Source organism: Aythya marila (assembly GCF_965140915.1).
Source record: "Aythya marila genome assembly, chromosome: 9".
Classification (NCBI taxonomy): domain Eukaryota; kingdom Metazoa; phylum Chordata; class Aves; order Anseriformes; family Anatidae; genus Aythya; species Aythya marila.
This window is the reverse complement of record NC_139050.1, coordinates 14,591,506-14,607,121: the sequence shown is the minus strand read 5'-3', so window position 1 is coordinate 14,607,121 and position 15,616 is coordinate 14,591,506. Positions and strand designations below refer to the sequence as shown.

The window sequence follows — 15,616 nt, the reverse complement described above, 5'->3', positions numbered from 1 at the left end:
TCTGGGTAATAACAATGACTTCAGGAAGAGCAGTAAAGCAGCCCAACACCAGCCTTGCATTTAAGGTTACTGGAGTATAAACCCAATGTCCAGGTGAGCATAAACTTGTTTCAGTGGTGGTGATGCCAGCTTTAACAGTGCTGGGATTCAGCCAGACCCTTCCAGATTATTCCTGAAAACCTTTAAATAAAAGGGGAACCCTGTATGGTTGTATATGTATAGAAGTACAGCTGTAACAGCCCATCAATCTAAAAATTGCCACCGTTTGACTTGCACAGCTCAAAGCATTACATGGACTAGAAGACCCTTGGGCATGCAAAGCTCAGCTTCAGCCCCAGTTCCCTGCTCCCCATTTCACAGGCAGTACAACACGAGGCTAAATTCTGCACTTCATTCTGCTATCACCATCCTCAGAGTGTGCACAGAAGGGGCAACTTTACCAAAATCAGTATTTTCTTACTATAAATAACAATTAGGTTTTTAAACAGTCTGTTCTGTCCTTGCATACTTCCCACGGCTGCATTCTTGCATTGCTGCAGTATGTCAGGCCTGTCCTCACTATTTCTGGGAACCTTTTAATCAAAGGGGGTGGAAAGTTTAATCTTAGCTGTTTTTGGTACAAGTCTTGCTATTACTGGATGCTGCATTTTATTTTATTTTTGGGAAAACACACCATAAATACAGTTTAGGTAGGAAAGCCTCAAACTCATGTTACTGAGAGATGAATCGTGTAAGTGAAATTGGCAGGTAGATCTGGATACCTGGTGCTATGTTCAGAAGCATGGGAGAGAGGTGTCTCAGCACATAGCCACTTGTTATAGGCGTACTTCATAGTCATTTCTAAGATGGGGTGAATATTCTGACTTTTGAAGACAGCACATAGTGATTTTAATAGCAGTTGCTAACAAAATCCTCAAAGCAATATGATTTCAACAAATAAGGCAAACTATTTGCCCTCAAAGCAGCAGGAAGGAAATCAGAAGTAAATCAGCTGCTTTGTATTTTAACATTCCCTTGAAACACTACGAAAAAGAGTTTCCTCCAAACCTACCTAATTAGTTAATAATTAAGGGCTCAAGTCATTTAACTATGTCTTCCAGCCCATAATCATGCAATTAGCTCCATTGTCTTCTCAGTTAGGTAAGGCAGCAGAGACCTGGCCTTTGCCTACTGACCAAATTGCTCATTCACTTCTCCAAGCGCAAGCTCCAGGTAGCTCCACATGGGCTTTATTTAAAAGCTTGACTGGAAAAGACTCAGGACAGTAATTTTTAAAACTTCTCCACTGATTTCTCCCTCACTTCTCATATGGCAACAAAATGGCTACGATTTACAGTATGCAATTTCTCCACCGGGAGACACTGATGGGAAGAAAAAGTTTAAAAATTAACAGCTGACTTTGTCAGTGCAATTATTTGGGAATGTATGGCATTGGTTAATAGACAATGTCAGAACACCAGGCTCACTGGTTGATAATAAAAGGAAATACGAATTGAAGGCCAGAAGATATCTGAAAAGCTCAGCTTCAGCCTTCAAAAGAGATCAAATATGCTCAAAGTGTTACAGAAAGCAGGTCTTGCTGAGGAAGCTTATTCCGCTGTCAACCCAGTTACACTGCATGGCTTGTTAGTATCAAATTAGGAAATCAAGTTTTCTTTTACATAACTTTTACATAAGTTTTTTCCCCCCTCCATACACTAGAAGGTGCTGGATTCTGCCCTTTTTTGGTGGTTTTGTTGATATGTTTGCTACTTTTCTCTAGTTTACAGTGTATTGGAACCACTAAAGTTTAGGAAACTGAACACGAGACTACTCTAAAGCAGCAACAAAGGGCACGCTTCTGCATTATAGCAAGGGTTCTCAAGAATAAGTTCATATCACATGCCTTTTTCTAGGCAAAGCTTCAGAAAACCAAACTGAGCCTCAAAGATTACCTGGGATGAAACTGAGTAATTCTGGCCATTTGCAATATTTGCTGTTTTGTGTTTGTTTCTTGGCATTCTAAAGCCACAGCTGTGACATGTTCCTAACTGAAGGTCAGGCAAGTTTCACACCCGTTGAAGCTCTCTCCCGAAATACACATTCAGGACTGCCCATCAGTAAAGAAGGAAGTTTTGAGGGCTGTCCTTCAAGGCAGAAGATTATTCTCCTGCTGAATTTCATGTAAGATTTGACATATCCACCTGTAATTTTCCCCCCAGTGTATAGATCACAGCCAAGTTGCAGCTGCAATGCCTGGAGACAGATCTTCAATGTCCAGGCAGTGATAAACACTCGGCTATGAAACGAGGATATGGATAAGTAGCTGAGTGGACGATGAATTCAGAACCAGAGTTGAGGTTCAAACTCCTCAGAAGGATCATGTCAGAAATCAGCATCAGCTGGAAGAGACCTCAAGAAGGTCTCTAGTTTAATGTATGCCTGAGGAAGGATTATCACAGGTCTTGAGCGCAACCATCCTACCAATAACCCTTGACTTGCTGAACTTGGAGAAAAAGAAAATCAGCAATGGTACTTCACACTGGAGCATGCATGGCGTAAGAAACTTAATAACCAGAAATGCTTCATTCTTCCTGATGAAGCCTTCTTGCTTGTCAGCCTCTTTACAGATACTGTTAAATTCATTGAAAGTGTTTTTGCATTAATAATATATTCTTAGTGACTGAGAAGCAAGGACTTTCCCTCATTATGCCAATAAATCATTCAGCACTTCTGACTTTTCTTCATAAATCCCCCAAGCAACCATTCTCAACGAACTAACCTTACCTATTCAAGGCTGATGGCAAATAAAGTCCATCTGTATCACGTTTCAACAAAGGGATGAAAAAAGCTGCATGGCTTAAGAGAAACAGATTTCCAGGTTAGAAATACTATTCCATACTTTCCTGATTTGTTTTGCACATGCTATTAAAAATAATGAACAAAATGCCTTACTTCTGGAAGTACACATCCTGATACATACACAAGACACTGCAGTATTCCTCCCAGGCCTCCACGCTATTGAGCAAACAGCCATCATCTCAAGCCACAAGATCTCTTCTGAAACATGACGACACTGTAAAGAGTTTAATTTAATCTCAAGAAAAAGCTGGAGCTTTCAGTGTGTATACCGCATAAATATCAAATCAGAAGTTTCATCCAAACCTGGTACCCAGGAGCAGAAACTCAATGAATTAGCTCAATGATTTCTACTCTTATTGAGTACAAAGAACACTTAGAAAAAGCAAGGAGGAATATAGGAGCTAATAAAAAAAGGAAACATCTGTTTATCACTGACAGAAAAATAGTAAATGCTTTCTTCAGTCATCTTAGCATAACAGCATTATTAAAATCTTTATACTTTGAGTGAAAGCATTAATTATTACACCCATCAGGAATATTTTTCGTTGTCAGTTTGCCTTTTACCATGCTAGTAAACACCAAACTTTGCATGTAAAAATTAATCATGTTATCTCATTTACAGGTCAAAAGACACAGACTAAAATAGTTTCTGCAATTCTCCTAAATAACTAGATTTTAACTAGATTTTGCATATCAAATTTTATGGCATATTAGAAATGAATGCAATTCAAACAGGATTTGAACAGCTGAGTAGATAGAGAGGGAAAGATAAGAGCAGATAAGAAAAATCTTGCAGTAAGCTAAGCCTTTTGAAAAAAGGCTTTTAAGAAGTTTTTTTTTTTTTTCTTTTTTTTCAGGACTCTAAATGAACTAAGAATGAAACAGTTGCATGCAGGTCAGTACTCAAAGTATCCACAGATTAGGCTTCCAGCCACTGCACGTGTAAATGGTATCAGAACAACTTCATGCATTAAAAAAAAAAATAAAAATTAAAGTACTCCAGCATTTCATTCAAGCTAAATGCAACTTCCACAGCTCCCACGTAACTCAGGGAAGTGGGGTGGAGGAATCTGTCTGCTTCTTAGGTATTTTAATAATAGCCAGATGACTAAGTCCTCCTCCCAATTTTATAATATTTAAGCCTATTTCTAGGGTCCTCTTTCCACTTTGTTTTGGTAACACGGCAGGCTGCAGATATGAAGGAACAGGAGCACAGCCACTTCTTCCTCACTATCAGGTGCGTTGGAGCATGGCTGCTTTCTGGGGTACCATCCCCACTGCCCCCAGCATCAGCTGGGCTCCGACCATCCTCTCATCCAGAAGCTGCCCAGGCCTTCCCAAAGGGTTTCAGCAGCTCCCTGCGGATGGTTAGTAAAGGCACTACAGACCCAGTTATCAGCTCTTCTAGGTGGCAGCACATAGGCAAGGTTTGCTCACTAAAACATTTGCCAGTCCCACAGAGCAACGCGAGCTCTTGCCATCATGGAGCTCTCCCAGGACATGGCAATATTTGCATTGCATTTAATGTGATTTCTAATGCCTGTGAAAGGAACAGACATTTATTTCACTTGCTCTCTAAAATCCATTAGAGAACAGCATACATGCAGTTGTGGCTTAGCACCTTACACTCCTCCAGCATCTTCCAGCGTGTACAGAGTGAGGCAGAGGAACAAAACCTTCACAGCACCCCACTCCAGCTGAGGTGGAAACCCAGCCTTAGAGACACGAGTACCTCTCTCTCCAAATGTGGGTGTTAAGATCAGGCAACCAAAGTGCTCCCCTGCTACACACAAAGCTGGTTCCCCTGTGCAAAAGCACAGCCTGGGACAGGGGGGTGGATAAAATACATCAGGCCATTTATCCCCATCCCTTAACACGCTTCCCCGTGTCAAACTTCAAGCAGGTGGTTTGAAAAGCGTTGGCATCAGTAACGCATCCTGCACCACACAGCACGTCACTGTGAAAGGCAGAGTGTGTACACAGCGCCTTTCCTAATGGAAAGGGAGCCACGTGGGGAAGCTTCCGACCAGCCTGATGGAGGTTCAGGTGTTCCCTAAGAAAGGAACAGTTTCATAACAAAAGCAACTGCACCACTGCTTGGTTTATTCTGTTGCACAGAATAAACCAAGACAACAGATATGACCCCAGTCTCCACCAAAGCCACCCACCTTACAACCTATTTACAAACATTTGTGTTGAAGTACGTGCTGCAGGCCCACGATAACCAGGACACCTCCAGATGATGTACTTTATCATGGAAAATGTACTACATTTGACGTCAGCACCCCGAACAGCTCCAGGCCACAAGCTACTGCTGGGCTCACCAAGATCTTTTCTTTGATCCCCAGAAGAAAGCCACGAAGGTGGGAAGAGCACACAGCAATCTCCAGAACCGCCTGTTCTCACTCGCTGCCCTCTCTCTCCCCTTGTCCACAAAGCCTGTCTGCAATCCTGACGCTCACCGGCTCTGTTAAGTTTTGATCACAAATTCTTCAAGGTGACAACGCTGTCCTTTTGGGGCACAGGACGCAGATAGCTGCGCAGAGAAAGCTGGCCCACGATGCTGGCTAAGGAGGCTTCAGGGGGTGTAGATCGATCAAACCACCCTGCCCATTCACGTATCTGCAGAAGAGCAGGATGCAGAGACCTCAACTCTTTGCCAGTCCCAGAAAGGGCAATTCCATGCCCTTGGGTAAACCAGACCTTACTAGTGTTTTACAAACCTCATTTAAAAGCCTAAACATTACATATCTGTGAACAGCAACATTGTGGCTTCCCTGCAAAAGCAAAAAGCTTTTTCCTAGTCTTTGTAGCTAGAAAGAAAACATGACTTAGACAGCACCTGCCTGGGACAGTCACTCTGCAGAGATGTCCTCTGCAGAAACCTCAAAGCCCTGCTGCTCTGGGACTCTCCAGCAGAAGAGAGCTGTAAGGCCAGATCCTGTCTCCTACCACCCAACCTTCTGGGCAGGAGGCTGCTCTTCCTGAGGGAAAGAAGACCGATTGCACCAGGGATACATCTCCGACCCGACACCACAACCAACAGGGCGGGACCACATCTCAGAAGACTGACAGAAGCACACCCAGATGCCAGGGGGGAGTCAGCAGTCTTTGCTGTCCCTGCAGACCAGCCACACAGCTGACAAGAATGAGTCTTTCTACACTTCCCAGACACCAGCACACATCCAGTGCTGCCAGCAGCCTGCCCTGCACAACTCCTCTCCACAGGAGAGAAGAGCACCAAAAGCTGGCTGGGCCCTGGCAGAAGGAGGGCAGCGGGCCCCTGCTCCCCATGCAGCACACACGAGTCCCCATCCCCACCTCAGACAAGGTCCAAGGGTTGACTTCTCTCCCTTGCTGCAAGAAAGGGATTTCCTTATATCTTCAGCACTAGAGAAAAGGGTAGAGGAGCTTCAGATGAAGGAGCTTCGGATGAAGGGAGCATTCCCTGCAGCAAGGCTCCTGCAGTCCCTCCCTGCTCCGTCCTGAAGCCCAGGGCCATGCAGCTCAACTCTTGTTTGGCTGATTTCTTCCCCAGCCTCCGAGTCCGAACAGCACTGTGTGACATTCCCCTCCCTGCTACGCATCTTTCTGACTGACTGAAGAACCTGGCAAGGGACCAAGTATTCTTTAACCTCCACATTAACTATTGTTAGCTTTGGCAAAGCCCAGCTCCCGGGATGCCGCGAGCGGTATCACTTACTGCTGCAGCCCGCAGGAACTGCTGTAGCGGCGAGATTCAGGGAACAGGGATCAGGTAGCAGATGCACAAACACAGCGCTAACCCACAGTGTCCTCCCTCCCCCATCATCTACGGAGCTTCAGGAGCAGCTACAACTCCTTTAAGCTCCTCTCTGCTGGACAAGGTTTGGGGACTCAATGAGCAGAACCGAGCACGTTAATAGAAGCTCTAAGTTAGACGAGGCCAAGCGTTACTTCCAGGCCACTCGGATGTGTTGGTAGCATTGCAGATTCATAGAGGGCAACAATTATTTATCTTTCTGGACACTGGGGGAGGTCAAAACGTTTGTCTCTGGGTTTGACTGTTAGACAGAGGCACAGGCTGCTCCAACACCTCCCTCTATGGCCCACGCCAGGACCCCCTTGCTTGCACTCTTACTGCAACAGCCCAAGAGACTGCAAAGTCCTTAGTCCTGCCCCCACTGCACAAACCCCAGGGTGCATCCATCTCCCCTCATTCCCAAACACTACAATCAGCTCCAGCAACTCTGAGCAGCTCCAGAGATGAGCCTCCAGCCCCCTTTTTACTGAGGTCTTTTTTTTTTTTTTTTTTTTTTTGCAAAGGTTCAGCACCAGCCACATCCAAGCAGCCAAGTTGTCCTGGGATCACAAATCCCAGGTGGGAACATCTACAAAAGTCACTCAGCACAGCTGAATTCAGGGCCCAGAAGGGAGGTGTTGGTTTTAACAGACTTCCTATCGCTTAATGTAGAACATGCTCTTCGCCAGTACCTGCACAAAACTGAATTTGGATGTTCTAAGACTTGCAGTGGGGAGGGCTGATAGGGTAGGAGAGGGCTGCAGGAGAAAACATTTAAAAGCATGAGATGACTCCAGAGAAAGGCCGTATCAGAGAACACACAAGCAGCAGTGTCCTAACAAGACTTGCAATGCAGAGGCTTGCTTAATAACGTACATGAAATGTAAACAAGTCCCTAGTAAGGCAATGCAGTTGCAGGTCCATCCAGGGTCAGTCACAAAAGCTCAGGATGTGAAGGGGCTGGGCTGGCTTGTACCTTCCCTCCGGGGAGGCAGCCTGCATTGAGCCTCACTACGCAAGAACACAACTTCAGCCCCTTAGATCTGCGCACCACAGGCCTTCCTGTGCTGCTCTGCCATGGAGGGAGTTTCAAGAATTACTCCAGTGTCAGTACAACTGGACCCCTATCACAACCAAGCTATCTGCCTTCTCATTTTTCCATTGAGATGCCAAAGTTGCTGGCATACTTCCTTTAAAGCCATCTCTGCTTTGGACCTGTCCCATTCTGGTGGCATGATTTCTGCCAGGGTTGCTCTGAAGAGCCCTTTTCTCTGCCTAGATAAATCAAACCCACAGAGGATGTTGCCCGCCTCTACCCCAACACAGAAAACCTCTAGTAAGTGCAAACTGCTGAGATGTTTTTAAAACCATAACAGGATGACTCTTGGCATTGTCTCGCACCAGCAGCCCTTCCACCAAAGCCAAAAGCCCAGGAGCAGAGCACCATGGAGCCTGTTTTGGAACCAATCAACACCAGTACCAGCAGCCTGAAAGGCTGCCTTGCCCAGCCGCTTGTTCCCAGCTCAGGCAACAACTGCATCATAACAGATCTGTTTGCACAAGATGGGAATCTGGTGGCTCTCTACCAGGTGCTGCTTTCGCCACCAGCTAGCTGGATCCTTTTCCTTGGATTTCATTGCAGATGTTACCTTTCTGTCCCCTGCACAACTCCTCTGGTTGTGTGAGCTCTATCAGAAGTTCCAGAGAGCTTTTTCCCTGCATGTGCATGCACGACGGGGCACATAACGTGCTATTTTGAAGTCACAGTCCACTCGCTTCGCATCAAGGCATGTACCAGCAAAACACGCAAAAAGCTAAAGGTGTCCCATCTCAGGTTAACTGTGAAAAGAGTGTCGGCAGCCAAAAAAGAAATCAAGACTAGGCTGCTATGAGCTTTTGATCTAAATCAAGTCTTTGCTGGTTCATTTAAAATAAAAAAAACTTACCTGTCCTTAAGCCCTACTAATTCCATTGATTACTGCCCACAAGAAACTGTACTTTGTAGGACATGCTGCCTCCATATGATTGAAATAGCTTTCCTTAATCAGCATATAATCAGATATTCCCACACAGGAGAACTATAGCCCTGATTGACAAGATAGTTACAAAAATAAACCTGAGGTTTAAATATAGCTTGCTCAGCTCCCTGGAAGGTATGTACTATTGTGTTATACAAGTCTACCATCATTTTCCTTGAATTAATATAGCCCATATTCCCCCGCTGCCTTGATATCTATCAATTAAGCAGCTACCGGAGTTGAGTTATAGAGGAGGGCGGGCAGCTAGGGTTAGGTGGGAATGGCAGCTGGCCTTGTCACTGCGTGGACTGACTTACCATCAATATTTCATCGGCAATTAACATTTACAGATTTTGAGTTCACATACCAGTTGAACATGTGATGTCTGATGCAATTGTAGAGGTAGGTAGGTAAATAAACGTGCAGGACTACATAGCTACGTGCAGAAAATATACAACCTTTCATGTGGGGCATATACGCCTGGGTTGGATCCATGTCTCTGCACACAAACACAAAGCTCGGCAGGCGATATTTAACGATTCCCTCTTCCTAAGGTGGACAGTTCAATAGCACAGGACTCAGTGCATTTCTTCCGATCTATCAGGATGTTCTGATGTGTTAAATATGCAGCGTAATGAGGGCAGAGCTCTATAGCCCCACTCTTCCCATCTCCAAAAAAAAAAAAAAAAAAAAGAAAAAAAGAAAAAACCTGGGGTATTTTTGAAAACCATCCTAATTACGAAACGCTCTTCATCTCTTAAAAACATCCCCGCCGCTGCCCGAGCACGAAACACGGGACAGACCTCCTGTTTATTATGCAAATCCCCGGCATTAAGAAAACAAATCGCCAACTACCAGCTGGCTCGCCCTCCGCGCAAAGAAACCGAGAGCAAAAGGCGCCCTTCGCCGTGCCGCCCCACCTCGGCAGGCACCGACACCCCTCGGGGGGGGGGACACGGCGCCTTCCCCGGGCCCCCTTGCCCAGCGCTGCTGCAGTGGCACGGCTCGGCACGGCTCCCGGCAGCTCCCAGCCCCGCTCCGCGCCCGGAGCCCGGCCCCTGCGGTGCTCTCCTCTCCCCACCGCCCTGCCCTTCCCCAGCACCCACCTTTGCCTTCCATCTCGGAGCCCTGCTGCGAAGCGTCCCGGGGATGGGGGGCAGTCTCCGGTGGCCGCTCTCCCTTCCTCACCCCGCAGCCCGGAGCCTGCTCCGCGGTGGGGACGACGGCGCCGTCACAGCCTGGGAGCTGCAAGCAAGCAAGCAGTGGGAGGAGGAGGAGGAGGAGGAGGTGGAGGTGGAGGGGAGGGAAGATGATGAGGAGGAGGAGGAGGAGAAAGAGGAAGGCCGGGAGGCCGGGCTGCGGGGCGCTGCGCGTTACCTGGGCGCCGGGCGGGCGCTGTCCGTGGCGGAGCGGTGCTGGCGCTGCCGCTGCGGGGGCGAGAGGCTCCGCCGCCCGCCGCGCTGCCGGGGGCCGCCCGCATGCGCGCCCCGCCCGCCGCCCGCCTCCGCCGCCCGCACCGCGGCAGCGCCCGGGGGGGTGGAGGGGGACCGGGGAGAGCCCCCCGCCGCCGGGGGATGCGCCCCCAATTCCCGGCCGGCCCCTTCCCCGCACGGCCGGTGGGGTTGGGAAGCAGCAGCCCCGGGAACGGTGTTGGTTTAGTTCGCGCAGGTGGGGAGGGGGACCCCGTAAAGTGCCCCGCTCGGGTGGGGGATAGAGCCCTGCTCGCCCCCCAGAAGGAGAAACCAAGCCGAGCCCACAGCACCCATGGATATTGAGGTTCCCGGGGAAGCCCAGCCTCAGGTTAAGGCCTTCCCTGGGTATGGATTGGGGAGATTAATTATGCTGATTCATAAAACATCCACCTTACAGATTGGAGTTTTTGCATCCACCACTGGATTTTGTTCTCCTTTCTCTTACTAGCAAGCAGCCCTCCACTAACACCGATAAAACATTCATATCAATATCAAGTCACCTCTATGTAGATGGCAGGTTGTGCACCTCAAGTTTGTCCCTACAAGGAAGTTTCTCCAAACCTGGAAATACTCCTCTGTTATTCTCAATTTCCCCCACACACACACTTTTCTACCTGAACAGGGATAGTAAAATCCATTTCTGGGCTTCATTTCATGAGCTGTGTCACTGACCAAGCATCTCAGAGCATCCCTTTTGTATGCTGGGAGCTGCACATAGAGGATAGATGGCTGTACCACGTATGTTCATCAATCAAGGACTCTGTCCTGCTGTTTCCTTATACAAACTGGTGGTTGTGTTCACCTGCTCACTGGCAGCCTGATACTGGCCTAAGTCAGTGGTCCCAGAAGCTTTCTCAAGCACCTCATCCCAAGCTACCATAACCCACTGAGAAGAACAACATCTCTATCTATTCCAGGACTCAATATTCAGGCATTGTAGGTGAGCACTGAGTCCAAATACATTACAGAGAACTGACAAAGCACAATTACCTTAATTTGATTAGAAAGTCAAGTCAAAATTTCTACTGTTGTAAGTTTTTCATTTATTGTTGGACTTTCTACTTCCCCATTGCTGTTTGTACCCGCTACAGATGCCAAACTGACCAGACTACACTTCAAGGGGTCAACCTGCATGCTCTCCAAGAAGCAACGAGGGGATGGGTCTTTCTTTCCAAAGCCTATTATTCCTTATCAATGTTCCAGTGTGTAATCAGATACACACTGGAGTGCTCAATAACTCCTCCCACAAACTAAAACCCTCCAGCCAACGCTGGAGGAGCAGGCTTGTAGTAGCTTTGTACATTTGTGTGAATCCAGTTTGACCACCAGACTGAACCACATGGTGGGAAAAGGGACTGAGATGAAGGGAGAAGTTGTTCAGAGACCATTGCACAGCACAGGAGAAGGAATACAGCCAGGAAGCCAGGCAGCTCTTGGACAACGTTAAGGTTCCTGGCACCAAGAACAACTTTCACAGGAAGAAGTGAGGGCAAAGGGACACCGTAACTGGTAGGGTATGGCTGGGCTGGTCACCAACAACTTGTTCTAAGGCAGCATTTGCAGTATCAGGTGCTGGACCAAGGAAGCAAGACTTCTCAAAGCTGTACGCTCCCTGGAAAGCCAACAGCCAGTAATAATTCAGCTTTGCAGGAAAAACTGGGGAGCTTTTTCCAGTGTCCTGAAAAGGAGAGCAGTAAAATGCTCCCCATGTGCAAAGGCTGGTTGCTTTTGTTTAGGTTTTGTTTTCATCGTGAAACTCTTCTTGATATAAACAGACTTGAATTAGGAATTCAGGAGCACTCATTCTTGGGGAGCGATGCAAACCAAAACATTTGTCAGTTTTTATTTTGCTTTTGAACTCTGAAGCCTTCTCTCCTTTGACATAACAGGTAGGACAGTAGGAGCAGAGTTGCAGAACACCCAGCCCCACCAGTCCATGCACATGCTCAGTCACTGCTTATCAGATCTTTGTGGGTCATATCTGGGATGTCATAATCTCTCTTCCTGTTCATGAAACCATTACAAAGCCTGAAGATCTACATTCTTAAAACTGAATAACAGCATAACAGGAGAAGTCCTCTTATGTAGAACAGTTGCAGCCCCTTGAGGGCTCCTCTCCTCACTTAGAAGCAGCAAATCCAAGGGAACAAATCCAGTGGCTTTATCCAGCTGCCATTCACAGATCATCTTTCAAACTACTTCCCACTGGAAATGAACATAATACTGCCCATACTGTTCTCTACATTTCAACTACATCCTGCCTTAAAGTCTCAAAAAGGCTGGACTAGCTCATGTTAGATCACATTACTGCTCCTCCTCTAGCCTCTCAGAAAAGTCAGATCTGTTTCTACCGTGGCTTTCCAAGTAAGCAAACACTGAATAAAAATACATGTATTAACAGCATCTCAGTAACACTACAAGTTGTTCTCCAAACCACAGGAGAATGGAGCACTGCAGCTCCACTCAGGAAAGGCAGGGGTGCTGACCCCAGACCCCTTCTCACCCACACCTTTTGAGCCAACATAGGAGAGCTTCTGGAGCACTGCTCTCCTGTGCTGAGCCCACAGCACTGCCAGCAGCATTTCCCTTTCTTGTTACCTGTTTTCCTCTCATGCTCCAGCTTTGGGAGTAGGCTGGAATTGTGGTACAAATAAGAATGTGCTCAGTCCAAGCACAGGCCACCCCATGCAGACCCCCCTCTTCACAGTGTCCTGGTGCGTCCTTGGCTCCTGTCATGGCAAGGGAGTTGGGAAAGGCAGAGTTACTCACCCTTGAGGGGTGCGTGGAGGTGAGGCTTCTACATGGCAGAGGAAACCTCAGCCTGGACAGACAAGAATGGACTCAGCAAGGGCTCAGCTTTGCTGCTCCTACATGGTGCTCCACAGCTGGGAGCATTGCCTCTGGGCCCCAGGAACCCACTGCTTTCCCCACTGATGGGGGCAGAGCCTGCCACTTCTGCCTGCCCCCTCTCTGCACCAGCTGGCTCAGGAGCTCCCCTGAGCAGAGACCTGACAAACCAAGCGGCTCTTTTGACACTGCTGCGGACAGTAAGCCCGCGTGATGATCATACGTGGTGTCCCAGCTGCTGCTGCTCCTGCCCATCTGCTCCCCTGGCACCGTGCCTCCTTCTCCAGAGGGAGCCTCCGTTGGCGAGGGCAGAGGCACCAGCCAAACCACGAGGTTGTGCCAGAAGCTGTGCATGTGCTCTTGTGTCTGCACAGGGTACTTCTGCGGGAGGGTGGATGCGCCAGGAAGGAGCAGACCACCAGTGGTGGGATTTCACCTGCTCACTGCGTTTTCTGGTGATGACCATCTAGAAAGGGCAGCAAACCCACACACAGAGGCACTAAGTCAAGGGCTGGGGGACAGCTTCTGTACTGAGCACTATACAACACAGTTGGCCATCAGCCTGCTTCAGTCCTATGCTTTGATTGCCAGGGAGAATATCCAGGTGCCAATGACTCAACGGGTTCCCCAAATGCCCAGAAGCCAGCTTCAGCATCCAGCTCAGACAAATTCCTGCTGAAGATTCCACTGTTGGTCACAGAAAGACACTTGCCCTGCCCAGAAACCTTGAAGATGAGGAACAGTGCAGTCAAAAAGCAGCTGCACCAAGTTCTGACCAAGGGGGAAGAATAGCTACTTGCCTCCATGGTCAGCATGGGCCTAACCTCAAAACCAATGCACCCCTTGAGGAATGGGGAGCAGGGCTCAGCCATGTGCTTCTGGAAATCCCATTTTCTGTAGCATCTGTTCCCCCAAAGCGATAGGCATCATTAGCTAACTGCCATCATTAGCCAGCAGAAGACTCCTTTAGGACAGAAAACAAGACCGCTCCATTACCACACCAGTCTCAGAAGACAGCCAGGGACTATGAGCTGTGCTCAGATAAGCACAAACCAAAAGAGCAGGTTGCAAGAAAATAGGTTGGGACACTGCGGCAGGACCTCTGGTGTTGCTGAGATAAGGAAGAGTGGGGCAGGAGAAGAGGAGGAGTAAACAGAGTGGAAGCTTTTATCAAAGAAAGCGAGTATTTGCAAAGTACAAAAAATTGTTCTACAAGCTGCCATCCATCACCTTGTGATGTACAGGGCTTCTGATTGTGAGCAACAAACACCACCACAAGCTGCCACCTCACCAGCTGAGGTCACTTCCTCACATCCCCCAAGTAATGGCTGCACACAGAGCGCAAGTGCCTTAGGAGCTGGTGTGTGAAACAGAGACCAAAGCATGCCACAGTCTTTCAGCAAGTGCAGTTTAATTACATAAAACTGCTGATCAAACGTTGAGATTGATCAGAGACAGCATTATATTAGCAAAGGAGAAAGCACTAAAAGCCACAGAGGTATCAAAACAAGGGAGCAGTTTTGCAGTTACATGCAGCTGAAGTCTGAAATCACTGTGGAAGAAAATCAGGAAGGTAACCAACCTTTTATAGGCTCACAGGAAGGTCCGTCCAAGCACCAGCACTGGGCTGGGAGAGTACCACCAGCTTTCTACTGCTACTGTTCTTCATAAGCATCCTTAGACAATTGCATCAGTTTGTTCAAACACTGAAGTCAAAGACTAGATGTTTGATTCACCAGGCTATTAAAAGTCCCAAGAAAGGTCAGATGAGAAGCCCTAGGATTTGTGCAAAGCTCTCAGTATATCAGAATACACCAGCCCCTTCAGCAAGCAGCTCCCCAGAACGTAACTGGAGAACTCCCCCCAGCTTTGTCTGTCTTGCCAGGAAAAAGGCAGTGCATTAGATAACCACCTGGAAGAAACCCTAGCACTCATTAACAAGAGTCTTGGTGTTGATTTTAATGGTAGCTGGATCTGAGCCAAACACCTCAACTCCAAAATGCCATTTTCTGGGAGGGACCGTGCGTCCTGAGCTCCTCAGAGCCCAGGGAAGCTGGTGATTTTTCTCCATCCTTGCAGAAAGTGCTTTCAGGGCCAGCTCCTGGGCCCTCTGAGCCCCACCACGGACTTCTGGTTATTCAGTTTAGTAAATACCTGGGTCACCTCCTCTGCCAGCTGTGGGCAGAGAGCTTTCAGAAGGCAGGTTATTATACCATTATAGAAGCTTAAGGCTTTCATGCCAAAAAAAAGTAAATATGAAAATAAGCTGCTCAATGGAGCCACTTAAGCATTAGCCCCTTTTTGACTTAATTGAAAAAGGTAATTACATCCATTCAGCATGCTTTGCACAAGAAAAAGGAGGCTTTTCAGCGCAGAGGCAGGAAGGAGCTTCCTGCTGGCAGCTCACCTGTGGCAGCAGCAGGCAGCCTGCCCTGCTAAGAGCCAAGTGCTAGGATGCAGGCAGGGGATGGACTATTTATCTTAAAATCCTATTACCTATTTGCCTGCTCCTGTCTCCTACAATAAAAAGCTATTAGCTCATCACTACTCTTCAGCCATCAAGGCTGAGCAACATTCATACCCTTTATATGCTATTACAAGACATCCCAGCAGACTGACCTCTGCTGAGGTCCAGCTCCCAGCAGGCAATTTCTTTG

The 15,616-nt window shown here is 47.7% G+C and overlaps 1 protein-coding gene across 1 annotated transcript in view; it reads right to left on the bottom strand.

Annotated features, from left to right (window-relative positions):
• Positions 1-10,082, bottom strand: part of FGF12 (fibroblast growth factor 12) — a 205,963-nt gene extending 195,881 nt beyond the window's left edge. Inside the window, exons 1-2 of the mRNA XM_082767169.1 lie at positions 10,018-10,082; positions 9,747-9,885 (exon numbers count right to left, since the gene is read on the bottom strand). Coding sequence (XP_082623295.1) covers positions 9,747-9,759 — 13 coding nt within the window. The 5' untranslated portion in view covers positions 9,760-9,885; positions 10,018-10,082. The remainder of the gene's footprint in view (positions 1-9,746; positions 9,886-10,017) is intronic.
• Positions 10,083-15,616: the final 5,534 nt, after the last annotated feature.